This window comes from Elgaria multicarinata, chromosome 3 (assembly GCF_023053635.1).
Source record: "Elgaria multicarinata webbii isolate HBS135686 ecotype San Diego chromosome 3, rElgMul1.1.pri, whole genome shotgun sequence".
NCBI lineage: Eukaryota > Metazoa > Chordata > Lepidosauria > Squamata > Anguidae > Elgaria > Elgaria multicarinata.
Window position 1 is genome coordinate 122,928,928 of NC_086173.1, and position 24,182 is coordinate 122,953,109.

The 24,182-nt window shown below is 42.5% G+C and overlaps 1 protein-coding gene across 5 annotated transcripts; it reads right to left on the minus strand.

The window, feature by feature from the left end:
• Positions 1 to 78: 78 nt before the first annotated feature.
• TATDN2 (TatD DNase domain containing 2) lies at positions 79 to 15,237 on the minus strand. Of its 5 annotated transcripts, none has more exons than XM_063121430.1 (7): positions 15,177 to 15,237; positions 14,100 to 14,491; positions 10,053 to 11,993; positions 7,339 to 8,229; positions 6,154 to 6,281; positions 4,775 to 4,958; positions 79 to 1,617 (listed from the first exon to the last, which is right to left on the minus strand). In XM_063121430.1, exons 2-7 carry the CDS (start codon positions 14,475 to 14,477, stop codon positions 1,477 to 1,479), a joined length of 3,663 nt encoding a protein of 1,220 aa, XP_062977500.1. In that variant the 5' UTR covers positions 14,478 to 14,491; positions 15,177 to 15,237; the 3' UTR covers positions 79 to 1,476. The 5 variants fall into 5 exon arrangements, with proteins under 5 accessions (XP_062977500.1, XP_062977498.1, XP_062977497.1 ...); XM_063121428.1 differs by lacking the exon at positions 15,177 to 15,237 and adding an exon at positions 14,745 to 14,812; XM_063121427.1 differs by lacking the exon at positions 15,177 to 15,237 and adding an exon at positions 14,686 to 14,758.
• Positions 15,238 to 24,182: the final 8,945 nt, after the last annotated feature.

A 24,182-nucleotide genomic window follows, 5' to 3' on the forward strand; every position in this document is an offset into this window, starting at 1 on the left:
AGGAGTTTCATAGTGTCAAAGCATCTAAGCTTTTTTTCTGACAGTGTCTTAAGAATACAAAAGCGACAGCTGTCTGACTTGGAGGTGGGGAGCATGGTTTTATTGTCATTCCTGAATACAAGCATACATCTCACACACATGAGAAGGGGAAATTATTTCAGAGGTTATTTTCACAAACAGTGGAGAACATGAATAGAAGTATCTACAGAAAGAACCTTTGCATGCATATAACATGCTGTCTTGAAGACAAAGGTAAAGTAGAGAAACAATGCTTGCTTTCAATGTTATTGACAAGAGTTTAATTTCTTGCCTCACTGACAAGAGCCAATAATATAATCAAACATGAGCATTTCTATAAAAATACATTTATTTACAAATAAGCTCTTTGAAGTCCAAATAATACATAACATTATATAAACATGTAATTTTCCTTATTAAAAAGGAACTCATTGAAGTGATTAAAGCTGGCCTAATTTAAAATAAAATTAAAAATTAACCATGGTTTTCCATGAAATAATCTCAAGAACCTTATTTCACTCTCTTGCCTTTATTCCATTGCCTTGCATGCAGTTAGGTTTCTTCAGGCCTACATAGTATATATCTAATGAACATGACTTTGACAACCAGCCTCTTAATCAGTATCTGTGAATTTTTAGGCAAGTTCCTTTTCTCTTTAAAAACTAATTCTTGCCATGTACTTTACAGTCATCCTTTGATAAGATCCATTGTACTAACAGATATTGAAAGAATTTTAACTATCATATTCAGGAAATGCACTTCATTATTCCTTTGAGCATATTTCTCCATTCACACTACATCAAAAGGTGGGAATGTTTTAATGGTGGTAAACAACAAAGAAGTAACACTGCAGAAGTTACCTGGTCAGATACAACCTCAATCATTGAAGAGCTCTTTAGTTCCGGGTAAGTTTCTTCATACTAAATCAACAACACCTAGATTTTTCCTTTCTGATGAAGTAGACCTCCCAAAAATGCTCAAGTTATCTTTTTAGAATATGTTAATACAAATTTAAAAATTAAAATGCAGACAGTTTGTTATCTTCATTGCCCTCCAGGATTAGTAATTAAAAAGGAAAGCTAATCATAGGAATAAAATCAACATTAAGGCACCTTAAATGGCAGGCAACAAATAACTGCAGGGAGGAAATCAGGAAAATGTGTACATTTTAAAGGATTGTGCATCAATTAAGCACTTGTTAATATTTTCCTTGTTCCCACAAGTCAAAATATTCAAGCTGGTGTGCAAGCCCAAATCTACATTCACATTAAAAAATAAACACTTAAAGGGAACAGAATCACTTCTTTATCACATTTGTACACTGCCGAATAACCAAAGTTCTCTGGGCGGCTGACTAAACAAATTTTAAAACCATAAAATACGAAAACATAATAAAACATAATATAAAAGATCTAGAAGCCTTTCCTCATCAGCTCTTTCATATCCCCTTGCACCTTCCTATAAGTCATACATTTTGTTGGTATTTCGCCTTAGAATAGCTAACATGACTGACAATGGCACCTCCTTGAGGCGGGCAATTTCTTTCACTGTGTGCAGAGCTACTCCTGGGTGTGAATACTGGCATACACTTTTGGGCACCTGGAAAAAAGAAGCAGGAACATTAGTAATATAGCAGGTTATTTCAATTCTGCAGGTTAGAACTAACTAGAATCCAGATTTGAGTGGTTAAGAATGATCACATCTTGTGCTGGATACATTGAGTGAAATTTTGAGGCTACAAGTCTTCATGAAACTGCAAACACAACTGCTACATTGCTCAGATCAGCAATCTATCTGGCACAGTATCTTATCTTGTTGACTTTGGATATAGTGGCCTGGTTAGCATATAACAACAATCCAGAGTATGATTGTCATTACATGTGAACTGTGCACTACAGTTGAACTTGTAGGTTGCTAATCACGAACAACCCAGGAAGAGAACCCATGTTTGTTGTTGGATTGTAAACTCTGGGGTTGTTATGAAATTAAGAAGAGCCATGCTGGATCAGACAAGTCCATCTAGTCCAGCATTCTGTTCACCCAGTGGCCAACCATGTAGTTGGCCACTGGGTGAACTAGGGGGCCTACCAGTGGCCTTGTAGGCCCCTTCCAACTCTGCTATTCTATGATTCTATGAACCAGCTGTTGGCTAGGGGCCAACAAAGCAGGACACAGTGCAACAGCACCCTTCCACCCATGTTCCCCAGCAACTAGTGTACATAGGCATACTGCCTCTGATACTGGAAATAGCATACAGCCATCAGGACTAATAGCAATCAATATGAATTTATCCAATCCTCTTTTAAAGCCATCCAAATTGATGGCTGTCACTCCTTCTTGTGAAAGTGAATTTCATAATTTAACTATGGACTGTTTTGTCCGTCTTGAATCTCTCACCAATCAGCTTCAAGGGAATACCCTGGGTTCTCGTATTATGATAGAAGAAGAAAAGAGTCTCTCTGTACACTTTCACCAAACCATACATAATTTTGTATACCTCTGTCATGTCCCTCCTTGCTTGCCTTTTTTCTAAGTTAAACAATCCCAGCTGCTATAACCTTTCATCACGGGGCAGATGTTCCAGCCTACTGATCATTTTAGTTCCTCTTTTTTGAACTTTCTCCAACTCCACAATATCCTTTTTAGGAAGGGATTTTGAAGGGATTTAACCCTCTTGACTCCCTCATTTTAGAGAAATTTCCTTTTTTGAAGTCAAATGTGACTGCGTTGGATTTCCTTGGAAATTTCCCATTTAAATATATATTAAATCAGATACCACTGTGGTCACTACTTTCAATATTCACATATTGTTCTGGATCCTGAGCAACACCATTTAGGGTTAAATCCAGGGGCACCTCCCCTCTGGGGAGTTCCATGACCAACTGTTCTGGGGCACAGTCTTTAAGGCATCAAAAAATTTAACATCTTTGTCATGACTGGAACATGCATTTATCAATTCAATGTGGGTGTTATTGAAGTCACCCATTATTAAAACACTTCCTCATTTAGAGGCCTCCCTGATTTCATTTTCCATCTCAAGATCACCCTGAGTGTTCTGGGTCTAGGGGGTAACAGCATGTTCCTAGTACTAAATTGGTTTTGGAGCCTGGCAGTGTCACCCACAGTGCTTCTGTGGAAGCCTCTCTCCCTTTTAGGTTTTCTAGTCTGCTCGACACTATGCCCCTTTGACGTACAGAGCAACACCTCCTCCAGTACACCATTCCCTGTCCTTCCTATAGAGTTTATATCTAGAGATAATATCCCACTGTATACATTCCACCAGTTTTTCATAATGCCCGCTATACCTAGGCTCTTCTTTAAAACCAGGCACCCCAACTCTCTAATTTTGGCTTGGAGGCTTCTAACATTTGGATAGAAACACATATATGTGGTATTCCTCTCCGGATGTCTCTGGAATGTGCATCTTGTTCATTATTAAGAACCTATAGTGCAGGGTTCACACATAATGACAACCCACTATTGAACAACCCACAATTTAACCCATACTCTAGGTTGTTAAATGCGAACTAGGGTAAGAAAACAGCTGCTGATAAATCTACTCATCCTCTTTGATTTATTCCCAGCTTCTGCCATTCATAAGATCAAGGACCACTTGATAACATTTTTCCATCATCTCTTTGTTATCCACTGTTGACATGCAACTGCAACACCCACGAACATATTCAAAAGGATTTTCCTTGGGGAGGCAGAGTGGGAATTTTCAGAAGGAGACGATTAGTCTGCCCCTTCCCTCAACAACCGCCACCACATATTTCTCAGTGAGGATTGGAGAGGGGTTTGAGTAGTGTTCACGCACAGTTCATTTCAAACAGTTTCATTTCATCTGAAGCATTCAAGTTATCTTCATCTCTTCTGTATTTCTCTGACAACTAAAAGAGCTCAGGAACATTCTGACCTCCCACCATCCCCCAATCTATATATTCCCACCACAGTGATCTTCCCCAGGTGAAGAAAAACAGCCCCTCCATTCTCCACCCAATTCACAACTATTTCCAGAACATAACCCCTTCTTATTCCAACTGAAATATTCTTCAACTTGGCAGCACTGCAAGGCCCTGAGAAAGCACCCTACCAATATTCATAATGTAACATACATGGCCTATCAACTTTACTAGCATGATGGAAGAACATAATTCAACAGGGGCTGAGCTATGGTTCTGTTTGTTTATGAAAAAATGTTTTTTAAATGAGGTGGGGTACAAGTGTAATTTTGGGCAAAACTCTACTGTCCCAATACACTGAGATCTGTGTTTTACAGTAAGCCCTACAAGACTGCAATTACATTTATGGTGCTGTTATTTGTTCAGAGAATTCTCCAAGCACTTTCATTTTTGGGGGGATACCATTACATCCTAAGTACTCAGAACATGCCATAGCAATGAATATTCGTAGAAGTGCATTCTAGGAGATAGTTGTGTTTGTGTTATAAAAACTGCATTCAATGTTTCGACTGAGCTTGGAAACGTACAGAACCAAGGCTAGTCTTTTAGTCCTTCATAACCAAATTGTGCATCTCCAGCATAAGCATTTCATTTTCTAGTTTACAAGCTACCATGTTGATGGCGTGCCCCATCCTAAACCTTATAGAGAGGTAGCAATATGTCCGATTTCACACATATTAACATTTCCTTTCCTACCAAACCCAAAAATAAGGATGGTCACTCTATTCATGCAGTATTAAACAGAAAGACAGAATTGAGAGATAATGGAATTTTTAAAACTCCAAACACCTTACCTGCCTAGGAAGGAAATAAGGTGCATCTGTTTCTACAACTATTCTCTTTAAAGGGATTTTTCGAACCGACTCTCTAGCCTCATTAGCTGATGGATACGTCAGTAATGCTGTAAATCCAACAGTAAGATTTGGAAAGTAGTCCAATAATGGTTCTATGACGCTGTATCTACCAGTAAAGCAATGCCTAAAAGGAGAGAGAAAGCAACGGTCATTATACACCATAAGAAGATCAGCAGCAGGAAAACAATAAGGTATGCAATGCTAAAAACCAGAAAGCAAGTAACACATCTGCATTTAGCCTTGTCACTGCCATACTGTTAATTTTTTTCTATACTGTTATTCTACCCCCCCACCCACCCCGGATTAAAAGCCACCCTTGTTAAAATTAGCTGAGGGAGAAATGCACAGAATATTCTAAAACAAGCAATTATGGAATCCAGCTCCGTAGAAACGGAGATCTTCTATTCTGGTAATACCTTAATTTTCATCTATGATTTTAGAAGTCTGGTCAGAAACATTGAATGGGAATGTTTTTAATTAAAAAAGATATAGGGTTCCAGGCTATTTGTAAGCCCACCTTTGCTGGGTTCGGATGACACAACAAACTGCACCTGGCAAGGATAATTATGGTAATTATGAGGTACACAACCAGCATGTGCAGAGTGGAAAAATAAGCTATGGTGGTTTATTTCCTTCCCCAACTGTGCAAACCTGGACAGTGTTCACAACCCAACAACAAACTATGGTTTCTCTTTCTGGGTGTTTCATGGTTAACAAAGTATGATTTGTTAGTACGCCTTGGTACTCATATCACAACAAGCCAGAATTTAGCAATCTATGAGTTAAATAAATCATGGGTAGGCGTTAAATGTGAACTAGGTCATTAAGTGTAATAATTAATAAATTAGACAAAGTGAGTAAATATTAAATGTTACATTGTTATACAATTCGTTTACTGGAAAGATCTGGGGTTTTGCTTAGAATTTGGTGTTCAATTGTTTGAGGTTAGAAATAGAAGGAGTTAGGTGATGCGAATAAAAAGGCTCATGAAGGCAAGATGACATGGCCCGAGATTCCTGGGGGGATGGCTGTGCTATGCAAGATATTCTGTACATACCTATTCAAATCTTCATTGACACTTTACAATGTTTTTAGTAAAGACTGTCACACACTGCTTTCCAACCATGAAATTTGATTTAAAAAACAAAAACAAAGAATGAAGCTAAGATCTGGGGAAAGGGAGGTTCCACATAAGTTTCTAGAATTTTACATAGATGTTCTACATTCCATAACAAACACCACCATACAGAATTTTAGGACCCCGGCCTTCAACAGTTTTTAATAGAATGGCAGAACTTAGAGGTATTTAGTACAATTACCTGTGTATTTTGTAGTCTTTTGGTACACATCTTTTCATGATTTCCAACAGATCAGCATCAGCATCTCTGCAGTGAATTACCAATGGCTTCCTTAAGGAAACAGCTAGATTCAGTTGCCTTTCAAATACCTGAAGCAAGTGAGAAAGCAGCACATCTTCAAATGCCATTAGAACTGTCCTGAGAACAAAAGGCAAGATATGGGGGAAATATTCTAGTATCACGTCCAGCCAGTACCATTTATACTCTTACTTTTATCAACAGTCAGTTTTAAAAAATCACAAAACTAAAGAAAGCCTCTCCTGTAGCACAGATTCTATTTATTTCAAAGGACAATTGCATCGAAGTAGACAGTCTGAGCTTCCCAGTCTGTATTGTATATGGTGCTTTTGCATGTGAAAAATTCTCAGATTACTTTAACATTGGATAATCAGATCTAATTATGTCTATACAATTTGTTAGAATATTAATAGGTCCTCTTTTTCACCTATTGATGAAACATAAAGAACAGTTAAGACAACAGATGCTGTTCCTCCTGTTTTGGCCACTTAACTGAGCTACTGATCAAATACTACCACTAGTAATAAGCCATTACTAGTGGCAGTATTTGTGTTTTTTAACCTGTCGGTTGTTTTATTATGGTTTTAATTTTTATGAACCGCCCAGAGAGCTTCGGCTATTGGGCGGTATAAAAATGTAATAAATAAATAAATTTGCACTCAGTTCACCACTGTAATATCACCACACTGCCTTTTGAATATAGAAATCACATGCTACATATATCCTATATGCTTTACAGTTGACAAGCATTTGCCTCCTTTGCTAATGTATCTTAATCAAAGCTTGTTATGAGTCTAGACATTAGAAAAACTGGACAAGGTCTTACTTTGAACCATTTCAGTTACATAATACTCCCAATGCACTATAGCAACATTGCACATAGCCATTTTTAACCAGTGTTCAAACATTATTTAGCAATGCACCTATTTATCCTGTGGATCATAGAATAGTTTGAGCAGTGGTCTGGCAAGGTATTTTCCCAAAAGGTGGTTAATCATTCCAACTGAGGGCTTACTGCTTCACAACTTTAGAAATTTACATAATCTAATACACACTGAATGGCAGGTTTCAAATATACCCACAAAGCAAGATACACAAGCCCAACAAACTAGAAGCAGAGCCCTTTACCTTATGCTGCTTTGGGACTTCAGTACTACACTTATAAGAGTAATCCAGCCCCATTTCTCCAAAGGCAATAGCTTTGGGGTGCCTCATTGCCTGTAAAAGATTTCTTTCATGAACGTCTGTGTAGTAACGTGCAAAGTGTGGATGACAGCCAAAAGCCCCCCAAACCATGTCTTCCTTTAATAAATCTTCCCATAAGAAGTTGTTCAAGGTACGAGGGTCACAAAAATCAGCTATACAGCCTTGAAATTCTTCAGGAAAGGTGCTATCATAAGTCTTTCGAAACTTAGAAAAGGTGCCCCTGAAAGCTATCTTTGAATATAACATATCCAGATGGCAGTGGGTATCAATAAACCCTTCTTCTAAATATTTAGGTAAGTCACCAGGCAAATTCTGGTTTAAATGATTATTAATGTGAGAGTCCGACTTGCGTGATGTGGAGAAGATAGGAACACATGACGCTACTTCCATACTCCTTCGTCTACTTTTCTCCTTGCAGATCAACGGAGAACTGACTGATCGTGGTGTGCCATACACACTTTCCACTGAAGGTTCTTTATCTCTTGATGTATTTGATGGGATACCTGTTGAGGTATCTGAAGAAATATCACAAAGATGACTGGCATATGAAATGTCTTCAGAGGGGCTTGAAAAGGAAGGACAACCTGTTGGCTTGGGGCTGTTTCTCCAGTACTTCGCATAATCACTCATCCCATGACTGTACAAATGAGGAGGATACATCACAAACTCTGTTGCCAACACTGAAGTCTCCACTACTTCTGAAGTACTGTGGTTTGGGATGGAATCCTCCTGTGAGAAAGTAGTTAGTGGTTCTGCATCCTCCATGTCAGACCAATCACTTCCAACTGAGGGTTCTTTTTCTTGTTCCATAAACTGCAGATCAAAAAGTGAACAAAAAAGATCAGTGAGAATTCTGTGTGGTGGAGTGGCTAAAGTGTTGGACTGGGAGTTGGGAGACCCGGGCTCTAGTCCCCACTCGGCCATGGAAACCCATTGGGTGACTTTGGACCAGTCACAGACTCTCAGCGCAACCTACCTCACAGGGTTGTTGTTGTGAGGATAAAAATGGAGAGGAGGGAGATTATGTACACTGCCTTGGATTCCTTGGAGGAAAAAAGGCGGGATATAATCATCATCATCATCATCTTGAATCTGATTAGTTTCTTAACTGCACAAGTGTTTTTGTTGTTTGATATTACAAACAGATATTAGTAACAAAAGGAGAGGTAGCCAGGGGACAGGGAAGGAGAGAAACAGTACAAAATGCATGTTCTTCTATGGGCCACTTCATCAGACATCACAATGACCCACATTAAAACAAACCATGGGTTCTTCAAGAGTGAGTATGTGGGCCAACTCCCAACTGCTCATCTGCTTCCGATGAGCTAAACAAGCTAAGGATGTTCTGTCCCTGTGTTGTTCAGCATAATATGCAAACTTGGGCTTGTAGGTTGTTGGAGGAGGAATAACCCAGACTTACAGACCACAAGGCACAGGTGAGTGGTTGGCAGCCAGCACACTCGCTCACTCCCACTCATTCACAACCACCCACAGTTTATTTAAACTGTGAGTTGTTGTGATGTCCAAACCAGGTCTACATCTGGAAAGACACTGTATTTAAAACTCTTACTTTGCACAAATATATGAAAGGCAAAGTAGGTCATTGGCTTAAGAATGTCTAAAACCAATTTTATTTACCCACTGCAAAGAAATATAACTCAGTTCCATTAGTACATAATAAGAAATAACTTTCCTTTTTTTAACTCAATTAACAATATAGGTGCTATCCAGCTAGACTTTTTTTAAAAAAATTAACCTTTGCTAGGCTTGCCATGTCAAATTTGGTTCATGCTAAGAGTAAAGCAAGATTTGAATACTATCACAGTAGAGAATCAAGGAGTGAAGCCAAAACGTCCAGAGGTAGCAAGCAAATATAGAATTTTTGTACATGTAAAGCAACAATAAACTGAGCTCTTAAAATATAACAGGCTATCCAACACATAGCTAGAAGATGAACATTTAAAGAACAGCATATTAGCCTCGCAGTTTCTTATTTACCAGGGACAGCTACTACATCACTCTGGGTAATTAACCTATTAAATCACTTATACTGTACAGCACAAAATGAATTATGCAACCTTAAGAAAAGCTGATATGGAATCTTAAAAAGAAATAGAAAATGGGTTTTGTGCATCTCTGCATGGCAACTGCTATATTAATAAGAAGTTGTTTCTTTTTATCACCAATCTAAGGAATAATATCCTTTCATCTTCTCTCAATTGTGAAACTGCTAAGTGTGTGTGGCCATTCCTAAGCATTCTGAATGTCACCATTAAAATAACTCTTTTGTCTCATGTGTGATTAAACAGAAAAAAAAGTTTTACAGCACCCAGCATGCACCAACTAGCATGGTTGACTGGGGGATGCTGGGAGCTGTAGGACATTTTTTCTGTCTTAAACATGCATTGGATTGCACCCTAAGTAAACTACATTCAGTTCCTACAAATTTAATGATTAAAGAAAGTCCTTAAGTCTATCTTAAGGAAATCTAAACTATGGGATTTTCTAGCCTGAATCTTAGATGCATTTACTTTTAGTTTGGGTGCTAGCTGTTCATTTGGATGAAATCAATGACAACCCGGGAACATTTAGCAATGGTTTCATTTGAGAAACACTCCCCTACAGCAATGCCTCACCTGCTGATCTACTTCTGAATCGTGTTCATCCACAAACACAAGTTTTGGAGAAGGTTCAACAATAACTGTCCTCTGGAAATTCACAAACTTATTTTTAGCATCACTCTGTGTGTCAAATGAACTGGGAGAAGTGCATTTTTCTTTCAACATGTTTTTTTGTTTTGTGGAAGCATTAGTGTCTTTTGCAGTAGTTTTCTGATTGCTGCAATCCTGCTTCAATGTTTCACCATCATATCTTGAAACTTCAGAAACACATCTCAAGTGGTTTTCTGGTCTCCAAGATTCCTTTTTACTTAGATTGGCACAAGCATGCTCTTCGCTGGTTTTACTTTGATGTTTGGTAGAATCTTGCTTATGTTTTTGTTCTCCTTCAACTTGTGAAAGGTTACAAGGGCTTTTAAAATTCTTTTCTGATCTGCAAGGCTCTCTGCAAGGCCTTTTTTTACTCCATCCAACAGAAGTACCAATGTCATCTTCCACTGTAATTAGTGGACCACTTGATTCCTGTTTAAGGTCTGGTTTATCTTCAAATCTTGGTAATTCAGAGATGTGTCTTGAGCTGGCTCCTGGTCTGGAAGCCTCTTTTCCACTGTGCCTAGAATTGATTTCTTCCTTTGCAGCAGCTTTCTTAAAGTTGGACTCTTGCTGAAGTTCAGATTCATCTTCAAAACTTGACACTACAGGAATGCGTCTTGAGCTGGCTCCTGGTCTAGAAGCCTCTTTTCCACTGTGCCTAGAATTGATTTCTTCCTTTGCAGCAGCTTTCTTAAAGTTGGACTCTTGCTGAAGTTCAGATTCATCTTCAAAACTTGACACTACAGGAATGCGTCTTGAGCTGGCTCCTGGTCTAGAAGCCTCTTTTCCACTGTGCCTACAGGTACTGTTTTCTTCTTTTGCAGCAGTTTTCTTAAAGTTGGGCTCTTGTTGAAGTTCAGATTCATCTTCAAATCTTGGTTTTACAGAAATGTGTCTTGAGCTGGCCCCTGGTCTGGAAGCTTCTTTTTCACTGTGCCTAGAGGTACTATTTTCTTCTTTTGCAGCAGCTTTAGGAAAGGACTCCTGTTGAAGTTCACATTCATCTTCAAATCTTTGTTTAACAAAAATGTGTCTTGAACTGGCCCCTGGTCTAGAAGTCTCTTTTCCACTGTATTTAGAGATGTTATGTTCTTCTTTTGCAGCAGTTTTCTTAAAGTTGGACTCTTGTTGAACGTCAGATTCATCTTCAAATCTTGGTTTTACAGGAATGTGTCTTGAGCTGGCCCCTGGTCTAGAAGCCTCTTTTTCACTGTGCCTAGAGGTACTATTTTCTTCTTTTGCAGCAGCTCTCTTAAAGTTGGACTCTTGTTGAAATTCACATTCATCTTCAAAGTTTAGTTTTACAGGAATGTGCCTTGAGCTGGCCCCTGGTCTGGAAGCCTCTTTTCCACTGTGTCTAGAAGTATTGTTTTCTTCTTTTGCAGCAGCTTTAGGAAAGGACTCTTGTTGAAGTTCATTTTCTCCTACTGATCTTGAAACTACAGACACATGTCTTGAGTTGCCATCTGACCCACAAGACTTTTTTCTATCCTGTCTGATAGAAATATTAATTTGCTCCTTTGTTATAGGTTTTAAGCAGTCTGAATCTTTTCCAGCTTGCTCTTCTCCAGGTTTTGATGTTATTGAAAGATGTTTCAAGTTGTCAGCTGAGCCAGATGCTTCTTTTCTATGATGAGGGCTTTCCACATGAATTCCATTTGGAGATGCTGCCTGTCTTCTGGCTTTCAGTGCTCCACCAAATATACTCAGTAGAGCTTTGCGGTATATTACTCGAGAGCCCTGGTCTTGATCCTGGTCCCTTGCTCTCCTCCGGCCACATTCAGACTCTGCTTCCTTTGAGGCACCTTTTCTTTCAGTACTTGGTGTAAGGCTTGGGCTTGCATCATTACAATCATCTTGTTTGCTCTAAACAATAAAGAAAAGTGTAAGCTGCACATAACATACCTAGCATGCAAATCATAGAAACAGTATGTCCACATGGTATGTTAGCTAGCAAGGGATGATTTTGCACACAATAATAAACCAGAATTCCAAATGTTGGCTTACTGTGTACAAGCTGTGTGCTAGTGCACAAAGAACTTTCACTCTCACTTGGCTCATTCTGCTAGCAGATGCAGCTAAACTTGCTAGAATCTGAAACCTTACCATATTGTTGCACCCTGTACAAGCCAGAATCACAATTCATGATTCATGGCGTATTTGGAGCCCTGATTCAGAACTATGGAATTCGCTACAAGATGTAGTGATGGCCACCAATTTGGAAGGCTTTAATAGGGGGTTGGATAAATTCCTGGAGGAGAAGGCTATCAATGGCTACTAGACCTGATGGCTATGTGCTACCTCCAATATCAGAAGTAGTAAGCCTATATATATACTGGGGAACATGGATGGGAAGGTGCTGTTGCACATGTGTCCTGCCTGTGGATCAACAGCTGGTCCTGCCCGTGGGTCAACAGCTGGTTGGTCACTGTGTGAACAGAGTGCTGGACTAGATTGACCCTTGCATGGCTATTCTTATGTTTTGGATTCTGGTTAGTTTAGCCGGACTGCTGGCGGAAGAAGCCAAGTAGGAGTAAAAGGGCTGTGTGCACTAGCATGCAGCTCATAAATGATAAAACAGTTCCCCAAAATTCTGGCTTTCAGTTACATGCAAATATAACTGTTAGCTGCTGGTATTCCAATTTACATTTTCTGCTTTCTTCTACAATATACATAGAAAAAGCTCTTGTACTTTCAAGTTAAATACATCTCCATCCCCAAAACAGAAGTTATTAAGGATTATTTTTTTAATATTCAGGATGAAGACCTTAGTTACTGGACAGGTTAACAAGTTTTTGAAGAATGCAATTATCCTCAAAAAGAGGGGAAGTTACCAAAACATACACACCTTAGGGTGCAATCCTATCAAGATGCCTGTCAACCTCTGAACTCAGAGACTGACAGGCATCGTACGCAGAGCAGGAGAAGTTCTGCTTTGCATTTTGTCTAGATAGGCTTTTCACCTGTTTAGCTGGGGCTCTGCAGAGCAGGAGGAAGCCCATCTCCCCAATCCCCTCCCGTCCCACAGAACCACCCCTTTTCCCTCCTAGGCAACTGGTGCAATTCTCTCTGCACTGACTGCAATGGAGAGGAAGAGGGGAGCTCAGACTCCTTGCTCCATGGTCAGATTTGATTTGATTTATAGCCGAAGCTCTCTGGTTTTTAACAAAACTTAAAAACAGAGAACATTAAAAAGTATACAAAATTTAAAACCATAAAAAACAAACAGTATAAAAACAACAGTTCTGGGGTCTGTTAAAAGTGCTGTGCTGTCTGCAATCTGATCTAAATATCCGAACTATCCTATTCCCCCCCCCCCCCGATGCTGTTTAGGGGACATAGGATTGCTCTGTTAATGTATTTTTAGTTATTTTCTAAGCCAGTAATGGCTCCTATGGCAACATTTTATGCTTAACAATAACAAAAAAAAGGAGGCTAAGGGGAGACATGATAGAGGTGTGCAAAATTATGCATGGTATGGAGAATGTGGATTGGGAGACATTTTTCTCCTTCTCCCATAATACTAGAACTTGGAGTCATCCCATGAAGCTGACTGGTGGGAGATCCAGGACAAATAAAAGTAAGTACTTCTTCACACAGCGCATAGTTAAATTATGGAATTCGCTACCACAGGATGTAGCGATGGCCACCAATTTGGATGGCTTTAAAAAGGGGTTGGATAAATACCTGGAGGAGAAGGCCATCAATGGCTACTAGTCTTGATGGTTGTGTGCTATTTACAGTATTCGAGGCGGTAAGCCTGTGTGTACCAGTTGCCTGGAGAACGTGGGTGGGAGGGTGCTGTTGCACCATGTCCTGCATGTTCATCCCTGAACAGAGTGCTGGACTAGATGTACCCTTGGTCTGATCCAGCATGGCACTTTTTATGTTCTTAAACAAACATATAATAAAACACATACAAGCAAATCAGCCACAATTCTTGTATTGCAGTTTTTGATGTCAGATACATACCTTTTGTTTCAAAGATTCTCGAGATGAAGATGTAACACTTCTCTTAGACATGTCACAAACTGTATGTTTTACAAGCAGGGCTCTACTGGAAAGGGAATGGTCCACGCTCTCCCTAACCATGCTGCTGATCCCATCATCTATTTCAAATTCATCAGAGGAAGAATCCTCTGCTGTGAATGAAGTTCTTGAGAACTCTTTATAGGAAGATTCTGGGGAATACAAGGTTTCAGTCTTTCTGAATGTAGCTGTCGGGCCACCAAAGCCACTGCTGCTAGGGGAAGGATGTGGTGGCCCTTCTCTGGTCAGTTTGTAGTATTTGGTAGGTGAGCTAATGGACAAGCTGTCCCACTCTATTTTGCGTCTCCTGTTCGGCTGCATTGAGGCTGGATTATCTGCACATTAAAAGAGAGAAAGCCAGAATTTTAGCACACGTCTGCAGTGAATATAAACAGTGTATTTTTTTAAAAAGCATTAAATCATTTTTTTAAAAAAACTTGAATACAAAAAACAAGCAAACCCCAATGCCAGGAAAATTAAAGGACATAAATCCCAGCTCCCTTCTTTATACACAATCTCACACACGAACCAGCATAGACAGAAGCCGGATTCCAATGCAGGTAACTAAACCACAAAGGGGACAAGCACCTGATCAGCCCATGTCACCAACAACTGCCAGGCCACACCTCAAGAGCGCCTCCTTCCTTCCTTCCTTCTTTCCCTCCCTCGCACCGCCCCCTCCGAAGAGAATAACACGCACATAAGGGGAGAGGAAGAGGCCAGAGTTCCCAGCCTGCTTTGGGTGGAAAGGAGCAGGGGTGGAGGGACAGGAAGGAAACGTCAGGGCCCACAGTAGCCAGAGCCCGCCTAGTTGAGGGAGAGGGGGAGGAGGGCATTCCCACAGGAACGGCAGGAGCCCTCCCTCATTGCTAAGCCCTGACAGCCATTGGCTATCAGTAGCTTCCTCGGAGAGGACACCGCCCTTTTACCACCACCCCCCGGAGACTCCCGCGCGCCTCCCTCCGGGCATTCTTTGGCAGCGGTTGGCAGACCGTTATTCGTTTTCTCTCCCCGCCTCACCCTTCGTTGCTACTCTCTGCCGCGCGCCCCCGCTCTCTCACCGCCTCAAGGGTTGAGGGCGGCACCCAAAGCCCAGGAAAAGTGGAGGGAAGGGTGGGGGAGGGGGAAAAGGCTGTCCTAAGGCTCACCGTCTGATTGGGTGGGGGAGGCGCCGTGTGTGTGACCTGGCAGATTCCCACGTGACTGAAGCGAAGGGCAAGAACAGGAAGTGGAATGCGGCCCTGGAAGGGCGGTGCTTGAGCCTTTCACGTTGCGCTCCGTTCACAAAAATAACAATTTGATCACGTCTCTAAATCTACAGAGGTTCCCTTTTCTTGTTTAATAAAGGGGGCAACCACAGGAGCTGGCGACCCTGACAAAAAGCCAGAAGGGAGGAATGGTTACTTCGATAAAAGCAAACACACAGAAGTGAGACGTGTGGCATTAAAGCGGAATAAAGCGGAAAGGCATTATTGTGGCCTTTGCAAGTTTTATTCTTCGTTTGCATTTATTATATCCTGCTCTTCCTCCGGGGATTTGCAATGAATAAAGCAGCACTGCTTAAAAAAAGAAGTGACTACATAGCATAAAACAGGCTTAAAATAGAGGAAAGTAAAACGATTCATGAAATCAAAAAACATGAATTCATACGATATTTAAAGAGGACACCCACAAAACCATCATCCAATCACTGAGCACATCTGCCTCCGTGGACTGAACCACAAAAATCAGGGATTCACCACTCGTGGGCATGGCCACAGCACAAAAAACAGGCAAGGATCCTCAGGGATCCTTATGATTTCATGTTTTTTTACAGAGCAATCTCCCCAAACCACAATACAATGACAGAGCCCATCAGCCTCCATGGACTGAACCATCAAAATCAGGGATCCACCACTGGTTGGTGCAGCCATGATGCAAAACGTGGATAACAGGCAGGGATCCTCATGATTTTTTCCATGGAAACACCACAAACCACAATCCAACCACACAACACATCCAGGGCTAGGGAATGAACTACAAAAAAACATAATTTGGGGCTTTATGGCACTGTCGTAGAATAAAATCATGGATATAGGGCACAATTCAGTGTGGATCCTGGGAATTTTTGCATTGGGTTCCCCGGCATATGTGGAAGTGGGTAAACATTTCGGGACGGTGTAAAAGCCGGAACGGAACGGAACAGGCCGGAACAGCACCATTATATTAAAAAGCCATACCAAAAACAGTGGCATGTGTTAGCAACACTTGAGAACAATATTTTAGGACTAAAACCATACCAATATTATAGCACTATTAACCCCAGAACTCCCAAAACGACGTCCGGAACAGAATAGGATGGCCGGAACGGCCACTAGGGAACGAGCAATATTAACCAAACTCACCAGTCATGCATAACTAAATGGCAGGGATGCAATAAGCCACAAAAGTTGCCCTGAAACCACATTCAGATACCCGTTCCGGGCAAAAACGCGTATTGCGCAAAACGGGCCGTAACGGCAGCTTCCCAATGAGGTAAGTGAACCAAACTCACCAGATGCACATGACAAGGTGGGACAAATATAGAAAGCTCCAAAAGTTGCCCCAAAACCACGTTCAGATACCCGTTCCGGGCAAAAACGCGTATTGTGCAAAATGGGCCGTAACAGCAGCTTCCCAATGAGATAAGTGAACCAAACTCACCAGATGCACATGACAAGGTGGGACAAATATAGAAAGCTCCAAAAGTTGCCCCAAAACCACGTTCAACCCGTTCCGGGCAAAAACGCGTATTGCGCAAAACGGGCCGTAACAGCAGCTTCCCAATGAGATAAGTGAACCAAACTCACCAGATGCACATAAATAGGTGGGACAAATATAGAAAGCTCCAAAAGTTGCCCCGAAACCACGTTCAGATACCCGTTCCGGGCAAAAACGTGTATTGCGCAAAACGGGCCGTAACGGCAGCTTCCCAATGAGATAATTGAACCAAACTCACCAGATGCACATGACAAGGTGGGACAAATATAGAAAGCTCCAAAAGTTGCCCCGAAACCACGTTCAGATACCTGTTCCAGGCAAAAACGCGTATTGCGCAAAATGGGCCGTAATGGCAGCTTCTCAATGAGATAAGTGAACCAAACTCACCAGATGCACATAACTAGGTGGGACAAATATAGAAAGCTCCAAAAATTGCCCCGAAACCACGTTCAGATACCCGTTCCGGGCAAAAACGCATATTGCGCTAAATGGGCCGTAACGGCAGCTTCCCAATGAGATAATTGAACCAAACTCACCAGATGCACATGACAAGGTGGGACAAATATAGAAAGCTCTAAAAGTTGCCCCGAAACCACGTTCAGATACCTGTTCCGGGCAAAAACACGTATTGCGCAAAACGGGCCGTAACGGCAGTTTCCCAATGAGGAAAGTCAACCAAACTCACCGGATGCACATGACAAGGTGGGACAAATATAGAAAGCTCCAAAAGTTGCCCCGAAACCATGTTCAGATACCCGTTCCGGGCAAAAATGCGTATTGCGCAAAACGGGCCGTAACGGCAGTGTCAAACAGTGACGCCAGAAAGGCCGGGCAGAGGTCCGGGACCAAAAATACAGTCTCTCCCCCCCCCGCCCCCGCCACTCAGCGCTCACTCTCCCCCGTGCCTTCTCCCCCCTTACCCCTCCCCTTTTAAAACTTCCTTTTAACTTTTAAAACAGGTTGGGGCACGTTGCCACATGGACAGAAGTACGCAGCACAACTGCAGCTGTGCTCTGCAGTGCCCAAACTCTTCTAAAAGTTAAAAAAGAGAAAAGATCCTGATAAGGCGGTAGAGTAAGTGTGTGTGGGAGAAAGACTAGACAGAGAGCTATGCTGGGGGGCGGGGTGGGGAACATGCCGGTGGGGGGAGAGAATACTGCCCAGGAGTATGCGTGTGACCTCCCCCTGACATGTGTCTTGTTCGGGGGCCATTCAAGCCAGGCGGCAACACCCATGTTGGACCCAGACTGCTCTCCCATGCTCCTGACGCCGACCCAAGAGAGATCAGGGGCAAACAGGCCAAAGTCCCACACACCAGTGAACAGGGAGTTGGTTGGTTGCCCCCAGTCCCAGAATGAAAATCCACTTCTGTCACTTTGACTTCCTCTTGCTAAAGGGATCTGGTGAACTGAATTGAGAGCAGGGTTGCCAGAGGCCAAGAAGGATAGGGGTTCTGCACCTTTGAGAGCTGCCAAGAGGGTGAATGCGTGAGAAGCGGCACTTGGTGAAATGCCCTTTTCTACACACATGTGAAAGGCCCAGTAGCCCAGTTCTCTTTGGTATCTGGTCACCCTGAGACAGGGGTAGCAAAAGGACAACATAGTGCTGCAGACGGATTGCATCCCCCATCAACACAGCACAGCAGGATAGAAGTTCTTCTGCAATGGCATTGCCTTGGTGTGGGGCTGGACTTGCGGTCAGGATGGTGGGGAGCTCTTAGGGTGGGCTTTTCCCATGCACCAAGGACACTGGCATGGTGGGGAGGGTGAAGGCTGTAAGAACCATGAAAACCCAAAACACACACACACGGTGTTATTATTTATCATAATTTATTTATTAATTGTTATTGCTTAATCTACCCTGATAATTGAAGAGGGTATTTTTGCAAGTAAAAGGGTTGTTCGAGTTAATTCACTCGAACTTATTGAAAGTCAGGTAAGTGCAGGAAATGCATGTAGGACTATGGCAAGTGAGCAACTTGAGGGACCTCTCTGGTGATTGGCAACTGGCAAAGACTGTGGGACCTATTGGAAGAAAACACACTACTTTTGGGGCTAAGTCAACACAACTGCTCAGAGTTTTGGGGGCCCAAAACTAAGGAAGGGCTCCCCCTATACACCTACAAAACTGAGGATGTGTGGTGGAAGGGAGTGCCAAACCTGATTCAGCACAAGAGCCCAAATTAAATTTCAGAGCAGCTCTTGGAAGCCAGGTTCCAGAAGTGAGTGGGGTTGAAGGAAAAAAGCAGATGTTTATTTCTTTCTTCATTTTATTTAAAACATTTATTGGCCACCTCTCAGGGCAAGAGACCCCAGACAGAGGCTTACAATAATAAAATACACATTTTCATTGGAGAACTGAATTAAGCAATTGAAAACGAAGGCTTCCCTGGTCTCCCCTTGATGGGCCATCTGGCCAGTAAAGTGTGAAGTCCGGCAATAAGGGGTCCCCTCCCTTTGAAGGCAGTGCTTTCCTTTCACATCTTTACAGAAGAACTTCCAGGCATCCCTTCTTCGACACCTGCATTCCCTTTCCATTCAATCCATCCAGCAGGTGGAAAGCAGAGAAATGGCCAGAGAAGTCTTCATTCAGGACAGCCAGGAGGGCCTTGATTTCAAAAGTGTAGCAGACAATCAACCTGGCATAGAGGAGTGAAAATTTACAATCAAAAAACGAGAAGGAAATAAAAAACAAAAACAAGTGCAATCAAAGCCAGTGTAATATGTTTAGAGGGTTGGACTGACCTACCTTGTAGGGTTGTTTCGAGGATGAGATGGAGAGGAAGATGACGATGTAAGATGCCTCACATTCCGTGGAAGTGTTAAAAATCAAAGCCCACCACATGAAGGGCAGACAGAGGAGGGGAGAATGGCCCCTAAAGAGTGAAGGCCGGCAAGAAACAGTGCTCTCCCTTTGAAGGGGTCTCTGGCCACTGCAGTGTGCAGATGGGCAATAAAACAGTGATCTCTATATTAAGAGGAATCAGGCCAGTAAAGTGTGAAGGCTGTCAATAAGCACTTCTCTCCCCTTGAAGGCAAAACTGGCTAGTAAAGTGTGGTGTCCTGCAATAAGCACTTCTCTCCCCGTGAAGGGAAGACTGGCTAGTAAAGTGTTGTGTCCTGAAATAAATCACCTCTCTCCCTTTATTTATTTATTTATTTATTACATTTTTATACTGCCCAATAGCCGAAGTTCTCTGGACGGTTCACAAAAATTAAAACCATCATAAAACAACCAACAAGTTAAAAACACAAATACAAAATACAATATAAAAAGCACAACCAGGATAAAACCACGCAGCAAAATTGATATAAGGTTAAAATACAGAGTTAAAACAGTATAATTTAAATTTAAGTTAAACTTAAGTGTTAAAATACTGAGTGAATAAAAAGGTCTTCAGCTGGCGACGAAAGGAGTACAGTGTAGGAGCCAGGCGGACCTCTCTGGGAACCCTAACCCTAACCCTAACCCTAACCCTTGAAGGGAAGACTGGCTAGTAAAGACTGGCTAGTAAAGTGTGGAGTCCTGCAAGAAGAACTTCTCTCCGCTTGAAGGGAAGACTGGCTGGTAAAGTGTGGTGTCCTACAATAAGCATTTCTCTCCCCTTGAAGGGAAGACTGGCTAGTAAAGTGTGGTGTCCTGCAATAAGCACTTCTCTCCCCTTGAAGGGAAGACTGGCTAGTAAAATGTGGTGTCCTGCAATAAGCATTTCTCTCCGCTTGAAGGGAAGACTGGCTGGTAAAGTGTGGTGTCCTGCAATAAGCACTTCTCTCCCCTTGAAGGGAAGACTGGCTAGTAAAATGTGGTGTCCTGCAATAAGCATTTCTCTCCGCTTGAAGGGAAGACTGGCTGGTAAAGTGTGGTGTCCTGCAATAAGCATTTCTCTTCCCTTGAAGGGAAGACTGGCTAGTAAAATGTGGTGTCCTGCAATAAGCACTTCTCTCCCCTTGAAGGGAAGACTAGCTAGTAAAGTGTTGTGTCCTGCAATAAGCACTTTTCTTCCCTTGAAGGGAAGTCTGGCTAGTAAAATGTGGTGTCCTGCAATAAGCACTTCTCTCCCCTTGAAGGAAAGACTGGCTAGTAAAGTGTGGTGTCCTGCAATAAGCATTTCTCTTCCCTTGAAGGGAAGACTGGCTAGTAAAATGTGGTGTCCTGCAATAAGCACTTCTCTCCCCTTGAAGGGAAGACTGGCCAGTAAAAGTGTGAAGGCTGGCAATAATAGGTCCCCTCCCTCTGAAGGCAGTGCTTTCCTCTTTTGTCTTTACAGCAGAACTTCCAGGCATCCCTTCTTCGACACCTGCATTCACTTTCTATTCAATCCATCCAGCAAGTGGACTGCAGAGAAATGGCCAGGGAAGTCTTGGTCCTTGATTTCAGACGTGCAGCAGACCATCATCCTGGGACAGAGGAGTGAAAATCTACATTTTATTTTTTAATTTATTGCACTTATATACCACTCCCATAGCAAGGGCTCTCTGGGCGGTTTACAGAAATTCTAAAATTAAGGTAAAAACGAGTATACAAAATTTAAATTCTAAAACACAGAACATACCCACATAAAGAATTAAAAACTGTAAATCAACAAATGAAAGGGAAAAAAGCACAAAAACAAGTGCAATCAAAGCCAGTGTAATATATTGCTTAGAGAGTTGGACTGACTTACCTCGAAGGATTTTTTTTGAGGATCAGATTGAGAGGAAGACGACGATGTAAGATGCCTCGCTTTCCTTGGAAGCGTTAAAGAGCAAAGCCCACCCCATAAAGGGGAGTGGGGGGGGGACACTGGACAGTAACGTGTTGTGTCCTGCAATAAGCATTTCTCTCCCCTTGAAGGGAAGACTGGCTGGTAAAGTGTGGTGTCCTGCAATAAGCAGTTCTCCACCCTTGAAGGGAAGACTGGCTGGTAAAGTGTGGTGTCCTGCAATAAGCATTTCTCTTCCCATAAAGGGAAGACTGGCTAGTAAAGTGTGGTGTTCTGCAATAAGCACTTCTCTCCCCTTGAGGGGAAGTCTGGCTATTAAAGTGTTGTGTCCTGCAATAAGCACTTCTCTCCCCTTGAAGGGAAGACTGGCTAGTAAAGTGTGGTGTTCTGCAATAAGCACTTCTCTCCCCTTGAAGGGAAGACTGGTTAGTAAAGTGTTGTGTCCTGCAATAAGCACTTCTCTTCCCTTGAAGGGAAGTCTGGCTAGTAAAGTGTGGTGTCCTGCAATAAGTACTTCTCCACCCTTGAAGGGAAGTCTGGAGAGTAAAGTGTGGTGTCCTGCAATAAGCACTTCTCCACCCTTGAAGGGAAGTCTGGCTAGTAAAGTGTGGTGTCCTGCAATTAGAACTTCTCTTCCCTTGAAGGGAAGTCTGTCCAGAAAAGTGAGGTGTCCTGCAATTAGCACTTCTCTCCCCTTGAAGGGAGGACTGGCTAGTAAAGTGTGGTGTCCTGCAATAAGCACTTCTCTCCCCTTGAAGGGAGGACTGGCTAGTAAAGTGTGGTGTCCTGCAATAAGCACTTCTCTTCGCTTGAAGGGAAGACAGGCTGGTAAAGTGTGGTGTCCTGCAATAAGCACTTCTCTTCCCTTGAAGGGAAGACTGGCTAGTAAAGTGTGGTGTCCTGCAATAAGCACTTCTCTTCCCTTGAAGGGAAGACAGGCTGGTAAAGTGTGGTGTCCTGCAATAAGCACTTCTCTCCCCTTGAAGGAAAGTCTGTACAGAAAAGTGTGGTGTCCTGCAATAAGGACTTCTCTCCCCTTGAAGGGAAGTCTGGCTAGTAAAGTGTGGTGTCCTGCAATAAGCACTTCTCTTCCCTTGAAGGGAAGTCTGTCCAGAAAAGTGTGGTGTCCTGCAATAAGCACTTCTCTTCCCATGAAGGGAAGGCTCGCCAGTAAAGTGCGGAGTCCTGCAATAAATACTTCTCTTCCCTTGAAGGGAAGACTGGCTGGTAAAGTTTGGTGGCCTGATCTAAGCATTTCTCTCCCCTTGAAGGGAAGACTGGCCAGTAAAGTGTGGAGTCCTGCAATAAGTTCTTCTTTTCCCTTGAAGGGAAGACTGGCTGGTAAAGTTTGGTGGCCTGATCTAAGCATTTCTCTCCCCTTGAAGGGAAGACTGGCCAGTCAAGTGTGGAGTCCTGCAATAAGTACTTCTCTCCCCTTGAAGGGAAGACTGGCTAGTAAAGTGTAGTGTCCTGCAGTAAGCACTTCTCTCCCCTTGAAGGGAAGACTGGCTAGTTAAGTGTGGAGTCCTGCAATAAGCACTTCTCTCCCCTTGAAGGGAAGACTGGTTAGTAAAGTGTGGTGTCCTGCAATAAGCACTTCTCTCCCCTTGAAGGGAAGACTGGTTAGTAAAGTGTTGTGTCCTGCAATAAGCACTTCTCTTCCCTTGAAGGGAAGTCTGGCTAGTAAAATGTGGTGTCCTGCAATAAGTACTTCTCCACCCTTGAAGGGAAGTCTGGCTAGTAAAGTGTGGTGTCCTGCAATAAGCACTTCTCCACCCTTGAAGGGAAGTCTGGCTAGTAAAGTGTGGTGTCCTGCAATTAGCACTTCTCTCCCCTTGAAGGGAAGACAGGCTGGTAAAGTGTGGTGTCCTGCAATAAGCACTTCTCTCCCCTTGAAGGGAAGACAGGCTGGTAAAGTGTGGTGTCCTGCAATAAGCACTTCTCCACCCTTGAAGGGAAGACTGGCTAGTAAAGTGTGGTGTCCTGCAATAAGCACTTCTCTTCCCTTGAAGGGAAGACTGGCTAGTAAAGTTTGGTGTCCTGCAATAAGCACTTCTCTCCCCTTGAAGGGAGGACTGGGTAGTAAAGTGTAGTGTCCTGCAGTAAGCATTTCTCTCCCCTTGAAGGGAAGACTGGCTAGTAAAGTGTGGTGTCCTGCAATAAGCATTTCTCTCCTTTTGAAGGAAAGACTGGCTAGTAAAGTGTGGTGTCCTACAATAAGCACTTCTCTTCCCTTGAAGGGAAGACAGGCTAGTAAAGTGTGGTGTCCTGCAATAAGCACTTCTCTTCCCTTGAAGGGAAGACAGGCTGGTAAAGTGTGATGTCCTAAAATAAGCACTTCTCTCCCCTTGAAGGAAAGTCTGTCCAGAAAAGTGTGGTGTCCTGCAATAAGCACTTCTCTTCCCTTGAAGGGAAGTCTGGCTAGTAAAGTGTGGTGTCCTGCAATAAGCACTTCACTTCCCTTGAAGGGAAGTCTGTCCAGAAAAGTGTGGTGTCCTGCAATAAGCACTTCTCTCCCCTTGAAGGGAAGTCTGGCTAGTAAAGTGTGGTGTCCTGCAATAAGCACTTCTCTTCCCTTTAAGGGA